At 40.8% G+C, this 25788-nt stretch overlaps 1 protein-coding gene across 2 annotated transcripts in view; it reads right to left on the reverse strand.

Annotated features, from left to right (window-relative positions):
* The window catches only part of NELL1 (neural EGFL like 1), an 865825-nt gene that overhangs the window by 735082 nt on the left and 104955 nt on the right, over nt 1-25788 (reverse strand). For both annotated transcript variants that reach the window (XM_067749619.1, XM_067749618.1), the window contains exon 4: nt 569-739. In XM_067749619.1, coding sequence (XP_067605720.1) covers nt 569-739 — 171 coding nt within the window. The remainder of the gene's footprint in view (nt 1-568; nt 740-25788) is intronic.

Raw genomic sequence — 25788 nt, forward strand, 5'->3', positions numbered from 1 at the left:
AGTCCTCCCATCCTCTGACAAGCTGGGAGGCTCATTCCTCTACAGAGGATAAATGGCATCAATTCCAAAAGATTCAAAGAACAGCCTCTTTAAGAAGTTGCCATTTGGAAAAGATATTTAAGCAAAGCTGTGCTTGATGAAGTCGAATAGGATTAGCCGCTCCACTAGCACCGCCTTCTCAGATTCAGTCGAAGGTAGACCAGCTCATTCGCTTCCAAGTGGAACGAACTCAACAACAATATATCACACTTAACTGTGATCACAGCTCCATGGAATTCCAGCTAGTACCTGGAGTACACCGAGGTGCACTTAATATTCCCCCATCTATAATCAACCTTTTGTACATTTCTTCCTAATTGCCGGATATGTTTCCATTTTAATGAACTGTTTTCTTAACATATTACAGATGGTCATTCCAGCACGCCTAATGGCCCATTTTGGTATGTTAAATGACGATTAGGGTCCTTTGGTTTGTTTCCCAGTAAGGCTTGGAGGGGGTTGGCTTTATCCCTTCCCCATTGCTCAATTTCAAGGGCACAATCACGAAAGATCAAAGGCAAAGTCATACCTGTTGCAGTCGACGTGGAGCAGGAGATGGGAGGCACTAACTGATAGTGCGACCTTGTGCCACTGTCCGTCAGCCATCCGGTACGGAAGTGCCTCTGTCCTGGGCTTGCCGTTATGTATGTAGTGGTATCGAATCTCATCCCTCAGACCACTGCTCTCCAGTTCGAAATAGCTGTATGTAAAGAACAAAAATGTGTTTTATTTTACACAGCCATCATCAATCCTCATGACTTACTACCAGGGTTCCCAGAATCTAAAATTAGCTCAGCTTGACCCAAAGAACCACAACCCACAATCAATTGTACGGTATGGAACCCAATACACCTTTTGTCTGGGAGCCCTCACGGTGACAGCTTGAAGCCCTGAAATGGAGACTGAATGATCCGCTGTGAGTGACAGGCCACAAGCTAATTAGCAAAGCTTGGTGCAGTGTCGCTTAAGCATAGTTCAGAATGGAAATAAACTGTCAGAGGAGAGATGAGTAAGGCTTTTTTCTTTTTTTTACTTCCCTCTGGACAAGAAGCTATAAGTGAAGAACAACTCTTAGATAATCAATAGGGGAGCAAAGTTTGAAGCTACTCACATATGTGTCAGTATTTCAAAATTTCATGGAATGAAATATACAATTAAGTGTTTCTTTCCCCAGATTGTTACCTTCTTTTTTCAGACCCATGAAAAACTTTGAGCACCACCACTGCAGTCTGCACTTTAGTCATAAAAGGCAGCCAACTTTGGGACACTCCCCAGTCACACACCAGGGCTGATACTTTCACGGTTGGCAGGCCTGCTTCGTCTCCTACGTGGCCCTTCTGAAATGTGTCACCATGGTCATCATCAACACAGGGCCCAATCTCACTGCCGAGCACTGCACTAGGCATTTAACATATACTATCTAATCTATCACTCACGAAAAACTGTAAGACTGATATTACCCCTTTTGAAATATTAAAAAGAAAACAGCTGAGATTCCGGAATTAAGTAACGTACCCAAGCCAGGATTTAAACTCAGGTCTAGATGTGACAGTCTACGTACTTTATACTAGTTTGGTGCCCATCCCAGAGGCACAGGACAAAGTACTAAAGATGGCCTCAACTGGCCCTATCTCCCAGCAGCTTATTCATACAGACAACTCAAGGACTACTCGCCTAGACAGATAATCAGGTTCAATCCCAAGATCTGCAAGGACCTACTGCTTCTCCTCTAACCCGCTGAGTTGGCCTGACCCCACTATCCCGGGCACATTTAATCCAGAACATAAAATGCATCTTCCATGAGGACTGAGATGAATATATCACAAAACTCAGCCTCTATTATGCATAACTTCCAAATCTCACGTCACAGATGAAAACAAATGCACATTTCTTGCTCATCTTTCACAGAGATCTTCCCAAGAGAGCACTGCAGGGGAAGCAAAATCAAGCCCAGCCTCTGACTATCTCATTTGCACTATACAAAGAATCAGGCCCAAGATGACAAATTGAAAATGTTACTTATACTATTGCAGCCGACTCCTGGGCCCAGGTACATACTTACTAGTAATAATATAATACATATTTTTTTAAGACTACTAAGGAGGAAATCCCTTAATATAGAAGACATTCATTTTAAGAGAATTTCCCAATTTTTTTCTAAGCAGCCAGAACACTGGAAGGATCGAACAATCAGAAGACTTAAAAGGTCAGGAAAACCTTAGAGATTATCTAGTCATTCATTAATTTATTCGTATCATGACTGAACACATAGTGAAAAGCCAAGATAGGATTTAAAATACAGATCCTGTTCTCAAGATGCTTTGAGAATAGTGAAAAAGGAAATAAAATGTGTGCCCCTCCCTCCAAAAAAGCTAGAAATTGGCCTAAGAGAAACAAATGGGAGGCAAAGCTGTCATTTTAAAAGTGACTGGCGGGCTTCCCTGGTGGCGCAGTGGTTGGGAGTCCGCCTGCCAATGCAGGGGACACGGGTTCGTACCCCGGTCTGGGAAGGTCCCACATGCCGCGGAGCGGCTGGGCCCGTGAGCCATGGCCGCTGAGCCTGCGCATCCAGAGCCTGTGCTCTGCAACGGGAGAGGCCACAACAGTGAGAGGCCCGCGTACAAAAAATAAAAATAAAAGTGACTGGCATGTGCTGGAAATGGGCCAAGTGCTTTCATAAACATCTCAATTAATTTCTTCAAGGTAAAGATTATCATCACTATTCTACAGATGAGTTCACAGATGATCAGAGATATTAAGTACCTTGCCAGAGACCACACAGCTCCTGTATGGAAAAGCAGTAGGACCTGACACCTGAGACTGTACCAAGATCAACACATCATAAGAACACTTTCAATCACTTTATTTTGACCAACAAGCTACTGCTGGGGGAAGAGACATGACCTTGAAAAGACCTCAATCAATGACAATCAAAAATACTCCAGATAACTTGAATCATTAAAAAAAAAGAAAGAAAAAGAGAGGCATATATATTTAACAAGATTTGATCATTATTCCTGGGGTTATGGCCTCAATGCTCAATGTATTATAAACAGATCTTTAAAGATCATTTTGCAATGAATTGGAGTAAGTGGGTACCCTTGGGATAATCACAAGTATACAGTTATGAGAAAACAAATGTGCCCCAATGTTAGGCAAATGGATACTTGTGTCTCGGGGTAAAGTATCTGACAGCATCATGCACATATACAAAAACTTCTGTATCTCAAACAACTTGGGTGAAAGTCAAGATGATGTGTTTAATTTAAAAAAAACCAAACAAACATGTCAGAGTTGAGAACTGCTTACAGGTGACAGTAATTCCCCAGCATTTCTGGCCTGCAGACAGGGCCAAATCCTGTGGCCTGAGAATGCTCTCAGGCAATTAAAAAAAGAAAAAAAAAAAGTTGGATAACTGCAGAAGTGGCCCTAGAGATGACAAAGAAACCAAATGGCTAAGTGATTTCTGGATAAAAGTGTTTCATGAGGGACTTCCCTGGTGGTGCAGTGGTTAAGAATCCGCCTGCCAGTGCAGGAGACACGGGTTCGAGCCCTGGTCCGGGAAGATCCCACATGCCACAGAGCAACTAAGCCCGTGCGCCACAGCTACTGAGCCTGCGTTCTAGAGCCCATGAGCCACATTACTGAAGCCTGCGTGCCTACAGCCCGTGCTCCACAACAAGAGAAGCCACCGCAATGAGAAGCCTGCGCACCGTAACAAAGAGTAGCCCCCGCTCCCTGAAACTAGAGAAAGCCCGTGCACAGCAACGAAGACCTAATGCAGCCAAAAATAAATAAGTAAATAATTTTTTTAAAAGTGTTTCATGAGTGCTGGGAAGGGAAAAAGGCAGGATTTCCAGGCAGTAACCCTCTGCTAATACAGATGTACGGCTTAGTCCTGAAAGCAACATGGAGGAGGTGGCCATTCGGCCTGACAGTGCTTGACTGTAGCCTAAAGGGTAGACTCATGATTTGTAGTAGAGTCTTGTTACTCAAGGATGGTCCACTGACCAGCAGCATCATCACCTGTGGAAATTCAGCTTATGGGGCCCCAATCAAGACCCACTTGAGTCAGAATCTGCATTTCAATAAGATCCACAGATGATTCATGTACACATTAAAACTTAAGCAGCACTGTGGTAGAGTACACCAGGTGTCGCTTTACTTCCTGGCCAACTAGTCATGGTAAGGAAGGAGATGTTATGAGCAAGTAAGAGCCATGTGGTGCTGGCAGGGAAAGGAAGGCCACTGGAAGAGATGGTAAGCCAGTGTCCAGTGAGCTCTCTGCCCCGAATGCTTTAGGGTCCTCCCAGGAGTTTGCAGGGAGGGGCAGCTGTATGGGTGATAACGTTACCAGCCAGATTTTGTGAGCAGCAATTCTCCCCTTAGCCTGGGACCTCAGCCAAGTGTGCTGTTCTACTGAACTGTCTCGGCTCCCAGAAAAACCTGTGCATCCTTCAAATATTTGAAAACAGCAATGACAGTCACTACAAAGTGTTCTCTTTCAGACCAAGCATCCCCAGCTCTCTCTTTTATACTCCTGTCCCCCACCCAGACTGAGTCCTTCCTGGCCAAGGATGCTGTCTTAACTACTCTTTGCAGATCCTTCCCCAACTCGGTCACCACGATCTACGTATGGTAAAATGGATCAGCTTCCGCCGTAAATACAGCATCCGGGAATAAAGACTCCTCCTCTGGGCTGTACACAATTCTGACTGCATCCTAACGCTTACACTGACTTCCAAACGTCTAATACTACAAGTCGTTTGATACAAGATGCTATGAGGGTGAATCATTCCCATCCTGTATTTACATAGCTCAAGTTTTTTCAACCTAAGGCCTTGCTTAAGTGCTAGGCAGACCCTATCCAGAATCAGCATGAATAATTCTCCAAAGCCCACCCTTGAGTATTAATCAGTTACTATGAACTGAAGTCAAATTTCACAAGACTGCCTGAATCCCATGCTATATTCATAAATAAAATGTAGGAACAATAATTCCAAATGACATAAATAGGTTAAGATCAACAAAGTTATTTTTATTAAAATATTTGGCATTTTCCTGAAAACATACCACGGAATCCATTTCTTGAGAATATTAGATAGACCGACAAGATAACTATACACACTCAAAAGTTTGAAGTGGTTATTGCTGGATGAATGTGTTTCTTCCATATACTAGGATGAAAACAGCAAAAGTTAATTTTAAAATGGTATCAAGAAATTCCCTGGCAGTCCAGTGGTTAAGACTCAGTGCTTTCACTGCTGTGGGTCCAGGTTCGATGCCTGGTCGGGGAACTAAGATCCCACAAGCCTAGTGGCACGACTAAATAAATAAATAAATAAATAAAATAAAATGGTATCCAGTGCTAATTCATTAGTAAAGACAGAAAGTTTCTAAGCAAAAGTCTCTTTTCCAGCGATTCCACAAGGATATATATTGACTATTGGAGAAATAACTAACATCCCCAAAGAGCTCCAGAGTCACTGTAGCACTGGCTTACTTTCCAACAGCTCTCCTGTGCCCCTGAACAACCACCTCCTGGAAGTCTGGGTGGGGAGGTCACGGCAAAATGGATTTGGGAAACAAGGCCACTTCTACCCAATGTGTGTCCCTGGCAGGGTTACTGGGACAGGGAGAAAGCCAGGCAGGCCACTACCTACTTTCTGTAAAGGGAAACAAATCACAGGTATAGGAAGCACCTGTGTGGACCATTCCCCCAAATCCGGAAAAATATCAAAGATGATTACAAGAAAAATTTCCTAGCATATGGTCTAGAATTTTGTAGGACCTCAGGAAAGGTTAATTCTACCTTTAACAATATAGCTAATACTTATTTAATAATAGCCAAGCAAGACTCTTGGGCATATATCCAGAAAAGACGAAAACTCTAACTCGAAAAGATACATGCACCCCAATGTTCATAGCAGCACTATTTACAATAGCCAAGACGTGGAAGCAACCTAAATGTCCATCGACAGAGGAATGGATAAAGAAGACGTGGTGTGTATATATATACACACACACACCCCCAATACATACATATATACAATGGGATATTAGCCCTAAAAAAGAATGAGATAATGCCATTTGCAGCAACATGGATGGACCTAAAGATTTTCATACTAAGTGAAGTCAGTCAGACTAAGACAAATATCACATGATATCACTTACATATGGAATCTAAAAAAAAATAATACAAATAAATTTATTTACAAAACAGAAATAGACTCACAGACATAAAAGTCAATCTTATGGCTATCAAAGGGGAAAGGGAGGAGAAGGATAAATTAGGATTTGGGGATTAGCAGATACAAGCTACTATACATAACATAGATAAACAAGGACCTACTGTATAGTACAGGGAACTACATTCACTCTCTTGTAATAACCTATAATGGAAAAGAATCTGAAAAACAGATGTATCTATGTATAACTGAATCACTGCTGTACATCTGAAACTAACACAACATGATAAATCAACTATACTTCTGTTAAAAAATAATAATAGTCAATACTTATGGTGCTTATTACCAGAAAATGATTATAGGTCTTTATATTTCATATCAAAATAATCTCTACCGCATCCTATGAGGTATTTATCTATTTGTTATTTGCTTTAACAGACACTTCCACAGCACTAGGTACCAGGCACTATTCTACAAATATTTACTTATTTAATCTTCACTGCAACCTCAAATATTACCAACTATTACCATCCCCATTTCATAGAAGATGGAACCAAGACACAGATTAAATAACTTTCCCAAGGCTACACAGCTAGGTAAGAGCAAAACCAGGATTCCAACGGGGAATAGTCTGGCTCCACGGTTCCTGCTTTATGCAGCCTCCCAAGTCCACGCTTTTAACCACTACCTCACTTTACAGAAAAGAAATTTAAGATCTGAAGCTCGTACAGGTGACAGAACTATGACGTAAACTTCGGTCTGACAGACACCAAGTGGATGCTCCCAATGGCAACATTACTTTCTACTGTGTAATGAGGCTTCAAGTATATTACCTCTAATTCTGCCAACAATCTTCAATGCCAGTAATTATATTCCCATGAGAAGTATGGAAACTGAGGCTCAGATGAGAAAATGCCTTGCCCCAAGTCACATCAACTCCTAAGATTTAAATCCAGGTCTGCTGAATTCCAGAGCCCATGTTGTTTCCACCACACTGTGCTCCCCTCCAGATACAGTGACATGACCCTATCAGGGTCAGAGGGCAAGTGAATTCAGGTAGCCCCCATCCCTGGTCCCCATGATGCCACGGCATCCCCCATTTCTCACACCATGAGGAAATCATACATGCACCCCAATGTTCGTAGCAGCACTATTTACAGTAGCCAAGACATGGAAGCAACCTAAATGTCCATCGACAGATGGACTCAAGTGCAAGCCCCCATTCCTCACAGTATGAGGAAATCATCATCTACGGAGAGAAATGCTATAGCTATTCCTAGAGAAGCTCTTTTCCCTCTCCTGGCCCTTTGCCCACCCCTAGGATAATGAAGAGAAGAAGCCAAAAATACCAGGAAGGTATATTATGTCCTACCTCAGGCCAGGGGCTCAAGGACTATGTGTACGGAAAAGAGGCAATGGCACAATTTTTAAGTGAATAATAATACAAAGAGCACTGGCCCAAGGATACCAAGATGTGATTTCAACCTTCAGTCTGCTATAGACAAGCCATGTAATCTTTGGTAAATATGTCTCTGCCTCTCTGTGCCCCGGTTTCTCATGTCTGTTAAAGAAAGTGGTTAGATCTGATCCACAGAGCCCTAGGATTCTTTGGAAAAGCCTTAGGGGCTAGCACAGAGGAAAAGGATGGGGACACAACCTCTTTTTAACCAGAGCAGCTTCACTCTTACCTGTTATATAAATTGGAGTTTCCCATAAGTTTGTTTGGATGAAAGCAATCTCCTTCCAAACACCATGAGGAAACCATGGTGTCAACAGTCTTAAACCACTGAACTAAATAATCTTTAATAACCTCAGGTCTAAATTCCTACAATTCCAATACTACTTTGCAAACTGATATACTTTAAAAGAAACTGAATAATTGGTTGCTTGGTTAGTTTCATTCTACCCTTGACTTTTCTGGCAATGCTTAGGTTCAGGTTCCTTAGCAGCCTGGGGGATAGAGGACAGGAGATGGCAAACATGGCAAATGTAGCAGATGTAGCTAATATTCACACCTTGCCTTTCTCCCTGGACACACACCGGACTGTACTTCTCAGTGCCCTTGAGTCTAGGGGGGACCATATGACTAGCTAGCTGTCACCAACAAAACATGAACAGAGGTGATATGAATGACCAACACTAGGCAGTTAAGAGAAGGGTGTCTTATCTATGCCAGTTGCGGAGGGCCTAAAAGAGGATTCAGAGCCCTTAGTGGGTGGTGGTGTCATTAGATGGAGTAAGTCTGGGTCCTCAAATGACTGCAGGAACACCATTCCTCCCATAAGGACTAAACAAAAATAAAGCTGTATTGTTACTAATCCACAGAGATTTAGAGGCTATTAGATTACCTTGACTTATTAATGAGAAATACAGCAACATGAAACTGAGGAAAGGTAAAAAAAACTGAGAAGTAACCATGGACATGAAGCTATTGCTAGGCTATAAATAGAAAGGAAGGACAGGAGGCATGAATACAGTCATCTCCAGTCCTATATAAGATAGATAACCTGCATTGTATGGCCTAATATTCTGGTGGGCAAATGATATCTTCCCAAAAATAGTCACAATGGTATCGTCCATCTCATGTGGTCTTCTACAATGCAACTGTGACTTGTTTCCAATTGAAAGGAGGGATCTATGTCCCCTCCCCTGGAACCTAGGTAGGCTTCTCAGTGCTTTAAGGGCAAAAGTGATGCCTGATGACTTCCAAGACTGGATCATAAAACACGGTGCAGTTTCTATCTCATTTGCTAGAACACTTGAGCTTGAAGATCTGAGTCACTGTGTAAGAACCCTGACACCCCTGATGCCATCATGCTGTAAGACAGGCCAGCCCAGACTGGGCAGACTACATCTAGGTACTCTGGTCAACACCTCCAACTACCAGGATAGACCCCAGCCAGCCACCAGTAAAAATACGAGACATATGAGTGAAAACCCATCCAGATGGTTTCCCCAGCTGTCCACTCTTCCCAACTGAAGCCACAAATATTGTGGAATAGAGACAAGCCATCCCTCTCTGGATACTGTCCAAAGTCCTGACCCACAGAATCTGTGAACGCACTAAGTTTGGGGATGACCTGTTACTGAAACTGGAACACTCTAACTTCAGGTATACAGGTCTTACAACTTTAAAAATTGAAACTATCTTTTAGGTATGTGCCTACTAAATGCCTGGGGCCACTGGCCACATGATCAAACCTCAAAGTGCCAATTTTCTGCTTACAGCCCCGCAGACTTATAACTATGCATTTTCTTCCAACATAAAAAATGGAATTCTGCCCAGAAAATGCAATGGAAACAGTATCAATAAATCATATCTTTTAAAATGCATCATTTTCAGTAGCTATTTAAAGAAATAAATACTGAAGGAATACATTGGTATCTTTCTCACTAACCCTTTTTTTTCTTGTATCAGGTCCCAACATTTTGGCCTCAAACATCATGTTCAGTGAAATGAAGTGGTCACCTCGGTGGTCCTTTTATAAATCAGGTATCTTCTGTGGGTTCTAGCCCCAAGTTCTCTTCCAGTCTATAAAGTTACCAAGTTAAAGGATACTAATTTATCTGGACAAACTTCCATTAATACCAACTTCTGTCTCCTTTATTCACAGCAATGTGTGTAGTAGAAAGAGGACAGACACCAGAAAAAACATGCCTAGTATATACGAGGGGCTTCAGAATCTAGCCGGCTTGTGTTCAATCCCTGACGCAGCCATTTAATCCCTGTGTAAATGTGGACAAGATACATCCTTTCTCTAAGCCTCCTTTTCTTCAACAAGTAGAAAATAATATGCCTCACAGGTTTCTTTTAAGGAAAAAAAATGACATAACATTTGGAAGTCACCTTACAAAGTGCCTAGTGTCCACTTATTTCTTTCTGCAAACATGGAAACAAACAGCCTCATAGAAGGATGATGCTGATGAAAGAGTCCACATCCTGCTTTTTCTCAGAAAGAATGTTTCTCTGCCCTCCCTCTTCCCTTGTTTAGATTTGACATGATTTTATTTGCAGTTGTAAACTTACATATTACTTCTGTACTCGATCCTCTTAGCAAACATCTAGCAAGAAATTAATGGTGACAGCAACTACAAACTGCCTCCATTATTGAAAATAAAACATTTATGTGAAACGAAATGTAAAAATCAGGTTCTTTACCCCTATTCACAACAGTTCCGTGACAGTCTTAAAAATCATGGGAGTAGGCATGCTATTCTTAATGAAGGAAAGGCTGGATTCTAACTTTCCCAGATATGGAGAACCAAGAGAAAAGACACGGAACCTTGGAAAGCTAAGATAAAAATTTTAATTTAAAAAGATTAAAAAGTTCACAGCTACCGATGAGCTAACAAAGGAGAGAACGACTGTCAGCATTTGACTAAAGGCCTCCAAATACAGTCAAATATAAATATTTATTAAGCAACCCAGCGCAAGGTATGGAGCTCAGAACCACACAGCTGTATCTTATCTTAAACCTAAGGTATAGCTCCAGATCTCCAGGAATTCAAAATTAAGATGTTTCTAAATAGTAACAGTAGTAGCTGTAGTAATGGTCAACACAAATATAGTACTTTCTAAACTTCTAAAAACTTCCTAAAGACTTTAAAGAGAACGAATATTACTGTTCTCAAACAAGAAATATAAAGTCTTCAGTTTTCTTAACTCTACTGAATTTTTTTATTTTTATAGTTCAAAAATAAGTATCTTAAGGGCTTCCCTGGTGGCGCAGTGGTTGAGAGTCCACCTGCCGATGCAGGGGACACGGGTTCGTGCCCTGGTTCAGGAGGATCCCACATGCCGCGGAGCGGCTGGGCCCGTGAGCCATGGCCACTGAGCCTACACGTCCGGAGCCTGTGCTCCGCAACGGGAGAGGCCACAGCAGTGAAAGGCCCACATACCGCAAAAAAAAAAAGTATCTTTGAGAAGATAAACAAAATTGATAAACCATTAGGCAGACTCATCAAGAAAAAAAGGGAGAAGACTCAAATCAATAGAAATAGAAATGAAATAGAAGTAACAACTGACACTGCAGAAATACAAAGGATCATGAGAGATTACTACAAGCAACTATACACCAATAAAATGGACAACCTGGAAGAAACGGACAAATTCTTAGAAATGCACAATCTTCCGAGACTGAATCAGGAAGAAACAGAAAATATAAACAGACCACTCACAAGCACTGAAATTGAAACTGTGATGAAAAATCTTCCAAAAAACAAAAGCCCAGGACCAGATGGCTTCACAGGCGAATTCTATCAAACATTTAGAGAAGAGTTAACACCTATCCTTCTCAAACTCTTCCAAAATATAGCAGAGGGAGGAACACTCCCAAACTCATTCTATGAGGCCACCATCACCCTGAGACCAAAACCAGACAAAGATGTCACAAAGAAAGAAAACTACAGGCCAATATCACTGTTGAACACAGATGAAAAATCCTCAACAAACTACTAGCAAACGGAATCCAACAGCACATGAAAAGGATCATATACCATGATCAAGTGGGGTTTATCCCAGGAATGCAAGGATTCTTCAATATACGCAAATCAATCAATGTGATACACCATATTAACAAATCAAAGGAGAAAAACAATATGATCATCTCAACAGATGCAGAAAAAGCTTTTGACAAAATTCAACATCCATTTATGATAAAAACCATCCAGAAAGTAGCCATAGAGGGAACTTACCTCAACATAACAAAGGTCATATATGACAAACCCACAGCCAACATCGTCCTCAATGGTGAAAAACTGAAACCATTTCCACTAAGATCAGGGACAAGACAAGGTTGCCCATTCTCACCGCTCTTATTCAACATAATTTTGGAAGTTTTAGCCACAGCAATCAGAGAAGAAAAAGAAATAAAAGGAATACAAATCAGAAAAGAAGAAGTAAAACTGTCACTGTTTGCAGATGACATGATACTATACACAGAGGATCCTAAAGATGCTACCAGAAAACTACTAGAACTAATCAATGAATTTGGTCAAGTAGCAGGATGCAAAATTAATGCACAGAAATCTCTTGCATCTCTATACACTAATGATGAAAAATCTGGAAAAGAAATTAAGGAAACACTCCCATTACAAAAAAATAAAATAAAATACCTAGGAATAAACCTACCAAAGGAGACAAAAGACCTCTATGCAGAAAACTATAAGACACTGAGGAAAGAATTTAAAGACAATACAAACAGATGGAGAGATATACCATGTTCTTGGATTGAAAGAATCAACATTGTGAAAATGACTATACTACCCAAAGCAATCTACAGGTTCCATGCAATCTCTCTCAAACTACCAATGGCATTTTTCACAGAACTAGAACAAAACACTTCACAATTTGTATGGAAACACAAAAGACCCTGAATAGCCAGAGCAATCTTGAGAAATAAAAACGGAGCTGGAGGAATCAGGCTCCCGGATTTCAGACTATGCTACAAAGCTACAGTCATCAAGACAGTATGGTACTGGCACAAAAACAGAAATATAGATCAATGGAACAGGATAGGAAACCCAGACATAAACCCACGCACATATGGTCACCTTATCTTTGATAAAGGAGGCAAGAATATACAATGGAGAAAAGACAGCCTCTTCAATAAGTGGTGCTGGAAAAACTGGACAGCTACATGTAAAAGAATGAAATTAGAATACTCCCTAACACCATACACAAAAATAAACTCAAAATGGATTAAAGACCTAAATGTAAGGCCAGAAACTATCAAACTCTTAGAGGAAAACATAGGCAGAACACTTTATGACATAAATCACAGCAAGATCCTTTTTGACCCACCTCCTAGAGAAATGGAAATAAAAACAAAAATAAACAAATGGGACCTAATGAAACTTCAAAGCTTTTGCACAGCAAAGGAAACCATAAACAAGACGAAAAGACAACCCTCAGAATGGGAGAAAATATTTGCAAACAAAGCAACTGACAAAGGATTAATCTCTAAAATATACAAGCAGCTCATGCAGCTCAATATCAAAAAAGCAAACAACCCAATCCAAAAATGGGCAGAAGACCTAAATAGACATTTCTCCAAAGAAGATATACAGATTGCCAACAAACACATGAAAGGATGCTCAACATCACTAATCATTAAAGAAATGCAAATCAAAACTACAATGAGGTATCACCTCACACCAGGCAGAATGGCCATCATCAAAAAATCTACAAACAATAAATGCTGGAGAGGGCGTGGAGAAAAGGGAACCCTCTTGCACTGTTGGTGGGAATGTAAATTGATACAGCCACTATGGAGAACAGTAAGGAGGTTCCTTAAAAAACTAAAAATAGAACTCCCATATGACCCAGCAATCCCATTACTGGGCATATACCCTGAGAAAACCATAATTCAAAAAGAGTCATGTACCACAGTGTTCACCGCAGCTGTATTTACAATAGCCAGGACATGGAAGCAACCTAAGTGTCCATCAACAGATGAATGGATAGAGAAGATGTGGCACATATATACAATGGAATATTACTCAGCCATAAAAAGAAAAGAAATTGAGTTATTTGTAGTGAGGTGGATGGACCTAGAGTCTGTCATACAGAGTGAAGTCAGTCAGAAAGAGAAAAACAAATACCGTATGCTAACACATATATATGGAATCTAAAAAAATAAAATAAAAAGGTTCTGAAGAACCTAGGGGCAGGACAGGAATAAAGACACAAACGTAGAGAATGGACTTGAGGACACGGGGAGGGGGAAGGGTAAGCAGGGATGAAGTAAGAGAGTGGCATGGACATATATACACTACCAAATGTAAAACAGATACTAGTGGGAAGCAGCCGCATAGCACGGGGAGATCAGCTAGGTGCTTTGTGTCCACCTAGAGAGATCGGATAGGGAGGGTGGGAGGGAGATGCAAGAGGGAGGAGATATGGGGATATATGTATAGCTGATTCACTTTGTTATACAGCAGAAACTAACACCATTGTAAAGCAATTATACTCCAATAAAGATGTTAAATAAATATCTTTTCAGGTACTCAATATTTCCCTTCCATCCTATGCTCCATCTTCCCAGCCCCAATCACCCCTCACAGGCAACCACTGTTAACAGTTTCCTGTGTATCCTTAAAAAGTTTTTAAATAAACGTTTTAACAATAGTCAGATTTTCAGAAAAACTGCAAAGATACCACAGAGGCCATATATAACCCATAGCCAGTTTCCCCTATTATTAACAACTTACATTCATATAGTAGGTACATTTATCACAATTAATGAACCATACTGATACATTATTATGAACTAAAGTCTATGTCTTAGTCAGACTGCCTTAGTTTTTACCTAATATCGTTTTTTTGGTTTTTGGGTTTTTTTTTTTTTTTTTTTTTTTTGCGGTACGTGGGCCTCTCACTGCTGTGGCCTCTCCCGTTGCCGAGCACAGGCTCCGGACGCGCAGGCTCAGCGGCCATGGCTCACGGGCCCAGCCGCTCCGCGGCATGTGGGATCTTCCCGGACCGGGGCACAAACCCGCGCCCCCCGCATCGGCAGGTGGACTCTCAACCACTGCGCCACCAGGGAAGCCCCTAATACCCTTTTTTTTATTCCATGATCCCATCCAGGATATGGCATTACTCAGTTATCATGTCTCATTAGATTCCTTTTAGCTGTGACAGTTTAGACTTGCCTTTTGACCTTGAGAATTTTACGGAGTACTGATATTTCATAAAATTTCCCCCAACTGGGATTTGTCTAATGTTTTCCTCATGCTTAGACTTAGGTTTGGATTTTTGGAAGGAAGGCCCCAGAGGTAAATTCTCATACCATATCAGGGAATCATACCATCGATCTGACTTATTACTGTTGATACTAATCTTGCTGTTCCCCTACCTGGCTGAGTAGTGTGTTTAGTGTGTTAGGTTTCTCCACTGTAAAGTTACTCTTCCCCCTCCTCCCTATCCATACTGTGTTCTTTGGAAGGAAGTCCCTCTGTGCAGTCCACACTTTAAGGAGTGGAGAGTTAAGCTCCATTTCTTTGAGGGAGGAGCATCTACATACATTATTTGGAATTCTACTGCAAGGAAGGTCTGTTCTCTCCGTCTATTTATTCAATCATTTCTTTATAACAGTAAATAAATAACTCATGGGTTATCACTTTATACTTTGGGTTATTATCCAGTATTAGTTTTCTTCGTCCTTAAATTTTTCCAGCTTTAGCCACTGGAAGTTCTTTCATTTGGCTCCTATGCCCCTTAAACATATTCCCATCATTTGTGGTTTCTTGGTTTTGTTTCATTTTGAGCACTTCCTTGGTTTCTGGTACTACAAGATGCTTAAGCCTTATCTTATGTATTTTCTGGCCCAGTCCTAAAATCAGCCATTTCTGCAAGGAGACCTGGTTGTTTTTATTGGAGAATGGTTTTGAAACCAAGATCTGAGCTCTTGGTGTGCTCATTACTACTGGGGTACTGTTGCTTTTAGGTCCTCTGTGCTAACAGAAGAAATACATATATATATATATATATATATATATACATACACACACTGGTTATTATACCACATATCCATAAATATTTCTATATTATCTATCTGCATGTAAATTAAGCTAAGCACGAGTTTATATTGATGTCAAACTTTAATGCACTACCATATGGATCATTCCGGTCTCTTCCCCAGAGTTATCTGTATGTAACCTCCCACAATCCACCAGCCATTTACTTAATTATTCACGTCTAGCATACATGCATAGTGATTGCAGAATTGTTAACCCACACCCTCATGTCAACGACTTTCAACTAGAGTGAAATATCCATATACAGTTCCCTTGGCCTTTAGTCTTACAGGCTCCTCTTGTTTCCCAAGTTACTAAGGTCAGCAACTTTTTCTCCAACTCCCTTTTTACTGAGGTTGTTTCACACATTTGTAATACAGTTAGATTGGTAAGTCACATTCTGCATTCTATCCTAGGATCCCCTGATCCCCTGAATAGTATTTTTAAATATGCATACGTTAAGGTTCACCTTGGTGCCGTAAATTTCTATGAGTTTTGACAAATGCACAGTGTCGTGTATCTACCATTAGAGTATCATACACAATAGCTCCACTGCCCATAAAAGTCCTCTGTACTTTACCTATTCAACTCTCCTCAAATCCCTGGAAATCACTGATCTGTTTATCACCTCCTTTTTTTGCCTTTTCCAGAATATCATATAAATGAAATCATACAGTATGTAGCCTTTTCAGACTGGATTCCTTTACCAGGAATATTAAATATGCATTTAAGATTAATTCATTTTTTTGCATGACTTGATAGTTCATTCCTATTTTAGCACTGAAGAGTATCCCATTATATAGATGTACCATAGTTTACTTACCCATTCACCTACTGAAGGGTATTTTGGTGCTTCTTTTAGGTGATTATGAATAAAGCAGCTTAATAATATTTGTGCGCAGGTTTTTGTGTGAAAATAAGTTTCCAAGTCAACTGGGTAAATATCTAGGAATGTGACTGCTGGCTTATATAGTAAGACTGTGTTTAGCTTTGTAAGGTATTATCAAACTGTTTTCCTAAGTGGCTGTACTATATTACATTTCCCCCAGCAATGAATGAGAGTTCCTATTGCTATACATGCTCATCAGCAATTGGTGTTGTCAGGTTTTTTGGATTTTAGCCATTCTAATCAGCATGTAATGGTATCTCGTATTTAATTTGGATTTCCCTAATGACAATGATATTGAGCATCTTTTCATATGCTTATTTGTCATTTACACGTCTTCTTTGGTGAGGTGTCTGTTCAGGTATTTGGCCCATTTTTTACCTGGGTTGTTTTTGTTGGGTTTTAAGAGTTCTTTACATATTTTGGACACAACTTTTTTTAACAGATGTTTTGCAAATATTTCTCCCAATCTTACTTTTTTCATTCTCTTAATAGTATCTTCTGCAAAGCACAAGGTTTTGGCTTTAGTAAAATTCAATTTACCCATTTTCTTTCATGACTCATACACTTGATGTTGTACATAAAAACTCATCACCAAACCCAAGGTCATGTATATTTTCCCTTTTGTTTTCTTCTAGAAGTTTGATAGTTTTGCATTTTACATTAAGGTTTATGATACATTTTGAGTTAATTTTTGTGAAAGTGGTTAAGGTCTTTATCAAAGTTTTGTTTTGTTTTAGGTTTTTTTTTTTGCATAAGGACGTCCAATTGTTGCAGCCTCATTTGATAAAGACTATCCTTTCCTCCAGACGTTTTTATGCTATAAAACCAAATATGAATATATTCTTTTTTTCCCATTTTTCTAACATTAGTGGTAGTATACCATCCTTACAGTTCTACACTTTCACTTAATGTAACAAGAGATCTTTTCATACACAGATCTTCTTTATCCTTGCAGTTTTCAATTGTTATTTGAAACATACTCCCACTCAAAATTAAAATCAATGACTTCTATATAGCACAAATCCAGACTACAACTAGTTAATGGTCCATTTCCTCAAGGCTAGGCAAGGTTTACATGGCATGAAAGCAGAACTGAAAATCATATGCAAGGGATGGCCCTCAGTGTTAAGTAAGCAGGAAGCACTGAGTAGTATGAAGACCTTTGATATACACGCCTCCCTGCAAGGAATCTACATGCCACTTGAAGTAAAAAAAAAAAAAAAAAAAGTACAGAAAAACAAACAATACAAGCCTGACATTTAAAGAAAGGGGAAAAAGTCCAGTCTTGAATGGTGATCCAGGAAAGTTTCAAGAAGGCGGTAGATGAGAACTATTAGACTGGAGGGAGAGGGGCAAGAAGATGCTTCAGGAGGGAAAATATCCTCCTGAAGGATAGAGTCCATCCAGCCTCCCCAAAGAACTTGTGCCCTTCAAGATTAATCAATTTTAACTGCACTGACAGAATTCCTATTATATTCCCCATCTCCATCAAGCCTGCTTAAGGGCTGGAGAAGCTTCCTGGATACCATCATCCTGAAGCTGACTTTATCTTCATCCTTGATCAGCTCAGACCACCCAGGCATCTGGGAGGTAGAACCACTGTAAAATCAGCATCTCTTAAAAAGTGCTCTATAGAGGGCTTCCCTGGTGGCACAGTGGTTGAGAGTCCGCCTGCCGATGCAGGGGACACGGGTTCGTGCCCCGGTCCGGGAAGATCCCACGTGCCACGGAGCGGCTGGGCCCGTGAGCCATGGCTGCTGAGCCTGCACGTCCTGAGCCTGTGCTCCGCAACGGGAGAGGCCACAACAGTAAGAGGCCCGCGTACCACAAAAAAAAAAAAAAAAGTGCTCCATAGAATCTAAGGTGCGCATAAATCATCTTGTTGGAATGCAGGCTCTGATTCAGTAGGTCTGGGCCGAGGGTTAGGATACTGCATTTCAAATAGGCCCCCAGTGATGCTCCTGCTGCTGGTCTGCCCGCCACACTATCTGTAGCAAGGTCATCACAAGATGAGTGTGGCTTTTAAGATGCACACGTTGGACTAGAAGTAAAAACTCCTGAATATTAGGAGATTTGGATTTTTGTATCCTCATCTCTGGTCTTGGACACAGGATGCAAGAGAAGGCGATCAGAGACTAACTCATACGTCCTTGGAGTTGGAAACCGTGACCAAAACTTTCTCTGAAATCACAGAGTGTTTACTGGGCAACTGCTTTTCAATACTAAGAAAGCTTCAAAAGTCAAATCTCCTAAAAAGAAGACGGAATAATTGCTTTAAAAATCAGGAATTTCACAATCACGTAAAATATATCCCTGACTACCTTGAACGGAATGCCTTTGTGCACGGAATGCTTTTGTGCACGGAATGCACGGAAATGCATTTGTAAAGATGCCTCCCTTTCCATCACACCAAGAGGCCAAGAAAAACTCTCTTTTCATGCTAAGAACGTCCTTTAACGGAAGACCTTACAATGAAATATAAAAAGAAATTCTGCTGGCTTACTTAGACCACAAAGAAGTTAGACGAGCAAGTCGGATGAAGAAAGAAGCTGGAGAGAGCCATGGCGTCGAGACAAGACAAGGTATTACCGAGACATGGCTCCTGATCCTATGCCTCTGCCTCCTTCCACAAACAGGCCCACCAGCAACCTCCTCAGCCCAGTGACTCAGAAGCAGTTTCTCACCTGTGGCAGGGCAAAGACCTTTAAATTACTGCTTCCTTTAATTACAAAAGGAAACATAGAAACTTTACAGCAAAGAAAACTCTCATTCTGCACTTTAACCAAGTGATCAAGGTTAACACGACCAGTAACAAGACATGTCAACATCAGGAACCCCTTGACAGGATGGCATGCCTGGAGAAAGCATCACATCGTTTCTATAGTAGTCCTGTCCCCCTCAAAAGGGTTACCTTCATAAAAAAGAATGAAATAATGCTATTTGCATCAACATGGATGGACCTAGAAATTATCATACTAAGTGAAGTAAGTCAGAGAAAGACAAACGTCATATATCGCTTATATGTGGAATCTAAAAAAAAAAAAAAAAAAGATACAAATGAACTTATTTACAAAATGGAAACAGACTCACAGACATAGAAAACAAACCTATGGTTACCAAAGGGGATAGCAGTGGGGAGGGTGGAGAATAAATTAGGAGTCTGGGATTAACATATACACACTACTATATATAACATAGGTAACCAACAAGGACCTACTGTATAGCACAGGGAATTATATTCAATATCTTGTAATAACCTATAATGGAAAAGAATCCAAAAAAGAATATATATATATATATAACTGAATCACTTTACTGTACACCTGAACTAACAACACTGTAAATTAACTATACTTCAATTTTTTAAAAAGGTTAAAAATAAAAAGGCTTAACCATGAGAAAACGTCAGAAACTCAAACTGAAGCGTATTCTACAAAATAACTGGTCAATATTCTTCAAAAATGTCGAAGTCTGAAAGGCAAGGAAAGTCTGGGAAACTGCCACATTTTGGAGATTAAGTAGAAATAGTAACTAAATACAAAGGTGGGATCCTAGATAGGATCCTGGAACAGGGAGGGGCAATGGATATTAGTGGAAAAACTGATAAAACTCAAATAAGGCATGCAATTTGGTTAACAATCCTACAGCTATGTCAATTTCCTGCTTTTGATCATTTTTCCACGGTTACATAAGAGGAAGGTAAGTGAGGGATATACAAGACCTCTGTACCATTTTGCAACTTCCCTCTAAGTCTAAAATTAGTTTGAAAGAGAATGCTAAGTTACTGTTTACTGTAAGTACTGTAAATAAATTACTCCCCCAAAACACAGAGCCAAGGAGGCCATACCAATGGTTGACATCGCAACGGAAGATTCTGTGACATTTTCTGTACTTGGGGAAAAGGAAAGACTGGATCCTCTAGGCATTCTCTCTTGACTGCTTTTCCCCCAGCAAGATCTTGGCTCATGGCTGCTCCTTGTCTCCCCCAGGCACTGGATCATTCTTATAATAAATCAAGGGACACAATCAACTCACTCTGGTTCCAACTGTGAAATCCACCTTCTACCTGTCAAAGTTGCAAAAAGGTGAAATCTTAAGAAGAATGGCTAGGAAATGAGCTGCTGAAATTGACTGAAAGGGACTTTCCGGGAAAAAGAATGAGAAGAAAGACAGCAAGAGAAAGAAATTACATGTTCTCCCATCCTGCATGAGACGGGATGGGTATCTGAGAGCAAGGAAGGCCCAAAGACATACAGAGGGCAGAAGTTAGCAGACCACTAACTACTGGGGAAAAGGAACCCCAAAATAGTTCCATAAAGCCCTCATCTCCAGCCATCCTGAGCAAAATTTGAGTAGGAACAAGGCCTCAACTCTAAACCTTGGAAGAGAGCAGTCAATGGTTCCTCATCAGTCACTAATATAATGACAAAGTTACTATTATTAGTAGTTCTTTTATGGGTCTTTGGTGTTTCCAAGTTAGATGTAGAGATCAGATTTCCAACATGACTGATTTTAATAAATATCCCAAGAGTAGAGCATACAAGATAGAGCCAGACATTAAGAAAAATTCAACCCATGCCCTTTGGGCTGAGAACGGTAAGCACACCTGTATGATAATAACATCTACCACCACCACCAATGACTGAGTTCCTACTATGTAGCAGACATTGTTTCAAATCCTCAAAATAAGCCCATAGGGAAGGTATAATAATATGTTATTATATCCATTATTATAGATGAAGAAGCTGAAGTTCGAAGATATAGAGTGATCAGACTAGCATAACACAGCTAGTAAGTGGTGGATCACAGATTTGAACCCAGATTTCCATAACACTAATGATGTTCTTTCTACTCCATGACACCACGTCTAGGATGTTGTAAAGCACATGAAGTTGCAGGCACCAGCAAAGAGACACTGAGACTGCTGGCACTATGTAAATGAAGGTAAGAGTTGGTAGCAAAACTTCCTTGAGGACTTACATGCACCCATCACAACAGATGACAGTCACTTCAGCAAAGTTTCCCCTTCACAACCTCATCACTCTCTCCACAGAGAAGAAAAAAGATGGTTCACGTCAACTCAGCATAGAAGAGACTGCTAGCTAATCACCAAACGCAGGTACTTTTATTCTTGGCACAAAGCTGGACTCATTTCCTAGCCTCTCTTGCTGTCAGGTATGGCCATGTGCTGGAATTCCAGCCAAAGGAATGTGGACAGAAGTAACTGATATATGCTGCTTCCAGGAATGGCCCTCAACTTCCCACATCCAATCCTTCTCTTTCTGGATGCTGGAATGAAGACCAACCCCAGAGCAACTTTAAGTACCACATGTTGAAGGGGGCGGAATGACAAAGCAGATGGAGCTGAATCTAAACCTCCACGAGAAATACCTGCGTTTGTCTGTTATGTGAGCAACAAACACAGTACATCCCTAGCTAAAACTGTCAATTAAAAAACAGTCCCCTGAAACTAATTTTAAAAGACACATGCACCCCTATGTTCATAGCAGCACTATTTTTTTTAAACATCTTTATTGGAGTATAATTGCTTTACAATGGTGTGTTCATTTCTGCTTTATAACAAAGTGAATTAGTTATACATATACATATGTCCCCTTATCTCTTCCCTCTTGCGTCTCCCTCCCTGCCACCCTTCCTATCCCACCCCTCTAGGTGGTCACAAAGCACCGAGCTGATCTCCCTGTGCTATGCAGCTGCTTCCCAGTAGCTATCTATTTTACGTTTGGTAGTGTATATATGTCCATGCCACTCTCTCACTTTGTCACAGCTTACCCTTCCCCCTCCTCATATTCTCAAGTCCATTCTCTAGTAGGTCTGTGTCTCTATTCCCGTCTTGCCCCTAGGTTCTTCATGACCTTTTTTTTTTCTATCTTAGATTCCATATATATGTGTTAGCATACGGTATTTGCAAATGAAGCAACTGACAAAGGATTAATCTCCAAAATTTACAAGCAGCTCTTGCAGCTCAATAACAAAAAAACGAACAACCCAATCCAAAAATGGGCAGAAGACTTACATAGACGTTTCTCCAAAGAAGATATACAGACTGCCAACAAACACATGAAAGAATGTTCAACATCATTAATCATTAGAGAAATGCAAATCAAAACTACAATGAGATATCATCTCACACCAGTCAGAATGGCCATCATCAAAATATCTACAAACGATAAATGCTGGAGAGGGTGTGGAGAAAAGGGCACACTCTTGCACTGCTGGTGGGAATGTAAATTGATACAGCCACTATGGAGAACAGCATGGAGGTTCCTTAAAAAACTACAAATAGAACCACCATACGACCCAGCAATCCCACTACTGGCCATATACCCTGAGAAAACCATAATTCAAAAAGAGTCATGTACCAAAATGTTCACTGCAGCTCTATCTACAATAGCCAGGACACGGAAGCAACCTAAGTGTCCATCAATGGATAAATGGATAAAGAAGACGTGGCACATATATACAATGGAATATTACTCAGCCATAAGAAGAAATGAAATTGAGTTATTTGTAGTGAGGTGGATGGACCTAGAGTCTGTCATACAGAGTGAAGTAAGTCAGAAAGAGAAAAACAGCACTATTTATAATAGCCAAGACAAGGAAACAACCTAAATGTCCATCAACAGATGAATGGATAAAGAAGATGTGGTGTATACACACACACACACACACACACACACACACAGTGGAATAATACTCAGCCTTAAAAAAGAATGAAATAATGCCATTTGCAGCTACATGGATGGACATGGGAGAGGGATGGATTGTGAGTTTGGGACTAGCAGATGCAAATTTTATATGTAGAATGGATAAGCAAGGTCCTACTGTATAGCACAGGGGACCATATTCAATATCCTGTAATAAACCATAATGGAAAAGAATATGAAAAAGAATATATATATATGTGTGTGTACAACTGAATCCCTTTGCTGTACACCAGAAACACAACGTTGTAAATCAACTATACTTCAATTAAAAGAACAGTCCCAAAGATCAGCCACAAGAATTTCTCTAAGCCACAGAAAAAGCTTCCTCCACTTCATTTGATAAGGTGCAATGTCTACAGAGTTTTAAAATTGTCTCATTTGATTTTAAATATTCACATGAATGAAAACATAATATTTTGACATTTGTCACTTTGGCTCTTCAGATCACAGGACAATGTTAGGGGGTCCATGGAATTAGGAATTTTAATGCTCATATCTTGACAGTGACAATAAGAATCTCCATCTTATGGATGAGGACATTGAGACTCAGATAACCCAAGCCATGGCTCCTTCTCTCAATTCTCCGACCCCAAAACCAAGGCTGTTTCTTGTCAATCTCAACTTAAGTTTCTCAGAGATCTCATCGTTAGACCAACTGCCAGTAAGCAATAGAGACTGGTCTGAAATTCACATCTTCTGGATAGATAACGTACCATCCCATATGAAAAGCATTTAACACACAAAAGCATAGCCTCCGCAGATTCTGGGTCCCTGTGCCTCCACTCAGCCACAAAATATTCTCTCTACAGACCCCCCAACCCCCCATCCCTCTCTTTTATGCAAAGGTCATGTTCAAAGCACAAGCTAATTTAAACTGTATCAGTCAAGTATCTAGATGAGCTCCAGCCAAAGCTCTTTCTTGCTTGGAGGGGTTTCATGGTGAGAACTTCCACAGGAAGCCAGCTTCCACAGAGAGCCTTTGTATGATTTTCCTGGAAGGCTATCAATCTCCTGACCCAGAGTTATGCAATAAAAGTTAATTCTCCAGGAATTCACTCACATGCCCAGAGAGGAGACCAGGACTCTTTCAGCAAAGATCTGAAAGACTATTAGAGGCAGAGAATGCCAGCTGCCCCCGAGTGCACTTTCCTCTCCTTCCTTTAGTAACAGACTCTTAGTGGGGCACATGGCCGCCCAGAATAAAGGCCACATTCCCCACCTTTCTTACAGTTAAGTGCGGCCATGTGATCAAGTTCTGGCCACCTGGATGCAAGTGAAAGTCACAGTAAGATACAAGGAGCACACTCTCCACTTCTGTTCTCCATCCTACTGGCTTAGCAGGGGTTGGGAGCAAACCATCATGAACCATGGGGCAGAGGGCAATATCCCAGAGGTTGCAGGACAAAAATATAGTCACATCGATGCTGGACTACCTGCATTCACACTGCTGCATGAGCGAGAATTAAACTTTCATCTCGTTTAAACCACTGTTATTTTGGTCTTTGTTTCAGCAGCCGAACCTGTATCCTAATCAGATTCCTCCTGTACAGATTCCCCACAGCAGGTGCAGGGAGATTCCTGGGTGGTCTCCACGAGTCTTGGCTCGCCTTCCAGCCCTGCTTGAATGGCAGCTTCCTCTCTCTGGCCTTCAGAGAGCAAGGGCATAGGCATAGTTAGAAATGCCTTGCAGTGATTCCCACACACTTATCCACAGAATGCTTGCATTAGAATCACCTGGCAACTTACCTCACACTGACCAAATTTCCAGGGCTTCAGATTCTGGGCATTTATAACATTCCTAAAATCTGTATTTTACAAGTTCACCACATAGTTAAAATATTCAACCATATCTTCTGGAGCCTGAAGTTCATGGGGATACGAGTGCATCTGCGGAAAAGGTCTCGGGGCTTCTTGGAACCCTTAGAGCATCGCCTGCTGCTGCTTTCCCTCCTAGACCTCGTGTTTTTCTCCCTTTCGTGCAGTACGATCCTTCAGTTCTATTATGATTTGTGTCCCTGGGGCAAAGCTGTTCTCTCCAGCTTTCCAGGTCAAGCACCTCAGATGCACCCACAGGGATCACCTTCTACACTGCAAGCTGGACCTGCTTTAAGCCTCTTTACCCCCATTGTCTACATGAAGACCTCATTCATTCATCAGCATATATCATCACAAGTCCAAGCTCTTCCAGCAAAGCCAAGCACACCAGACTCCTAACTATGTTACCACCACCAACCTTCTGGTTTCACCTGCCACCGTTACCTTCCCACCCTGCGTTTTTTACTCCTACCCCCTCTACCTGGAGTTCTCTTCCTCTCCTGGACACTTACAACTCACACCCACCCTTCCAGACTCAGCTACAGCAGCCATATGAAGGGATGTAAAGATGGTTACTACTCCCAACACTGGTTAACTGTCAAAAGTCTCCTGG

This window comes from Pseudorca crassidens, chromosome 9 (assembly GCF_039906515.1).
Source record: "Pseudorca crassidens isolate mPseCra1 chromosome 9, mPseCra1.hap1, whole genome shotgun sequence".
Taxonomy (NCBI): Eukaryota; Metazoa; Chordata; class Mammalia; order Artiodactyla; family Delphinidae; genus Pseudorca; species Pseudorca crassidens.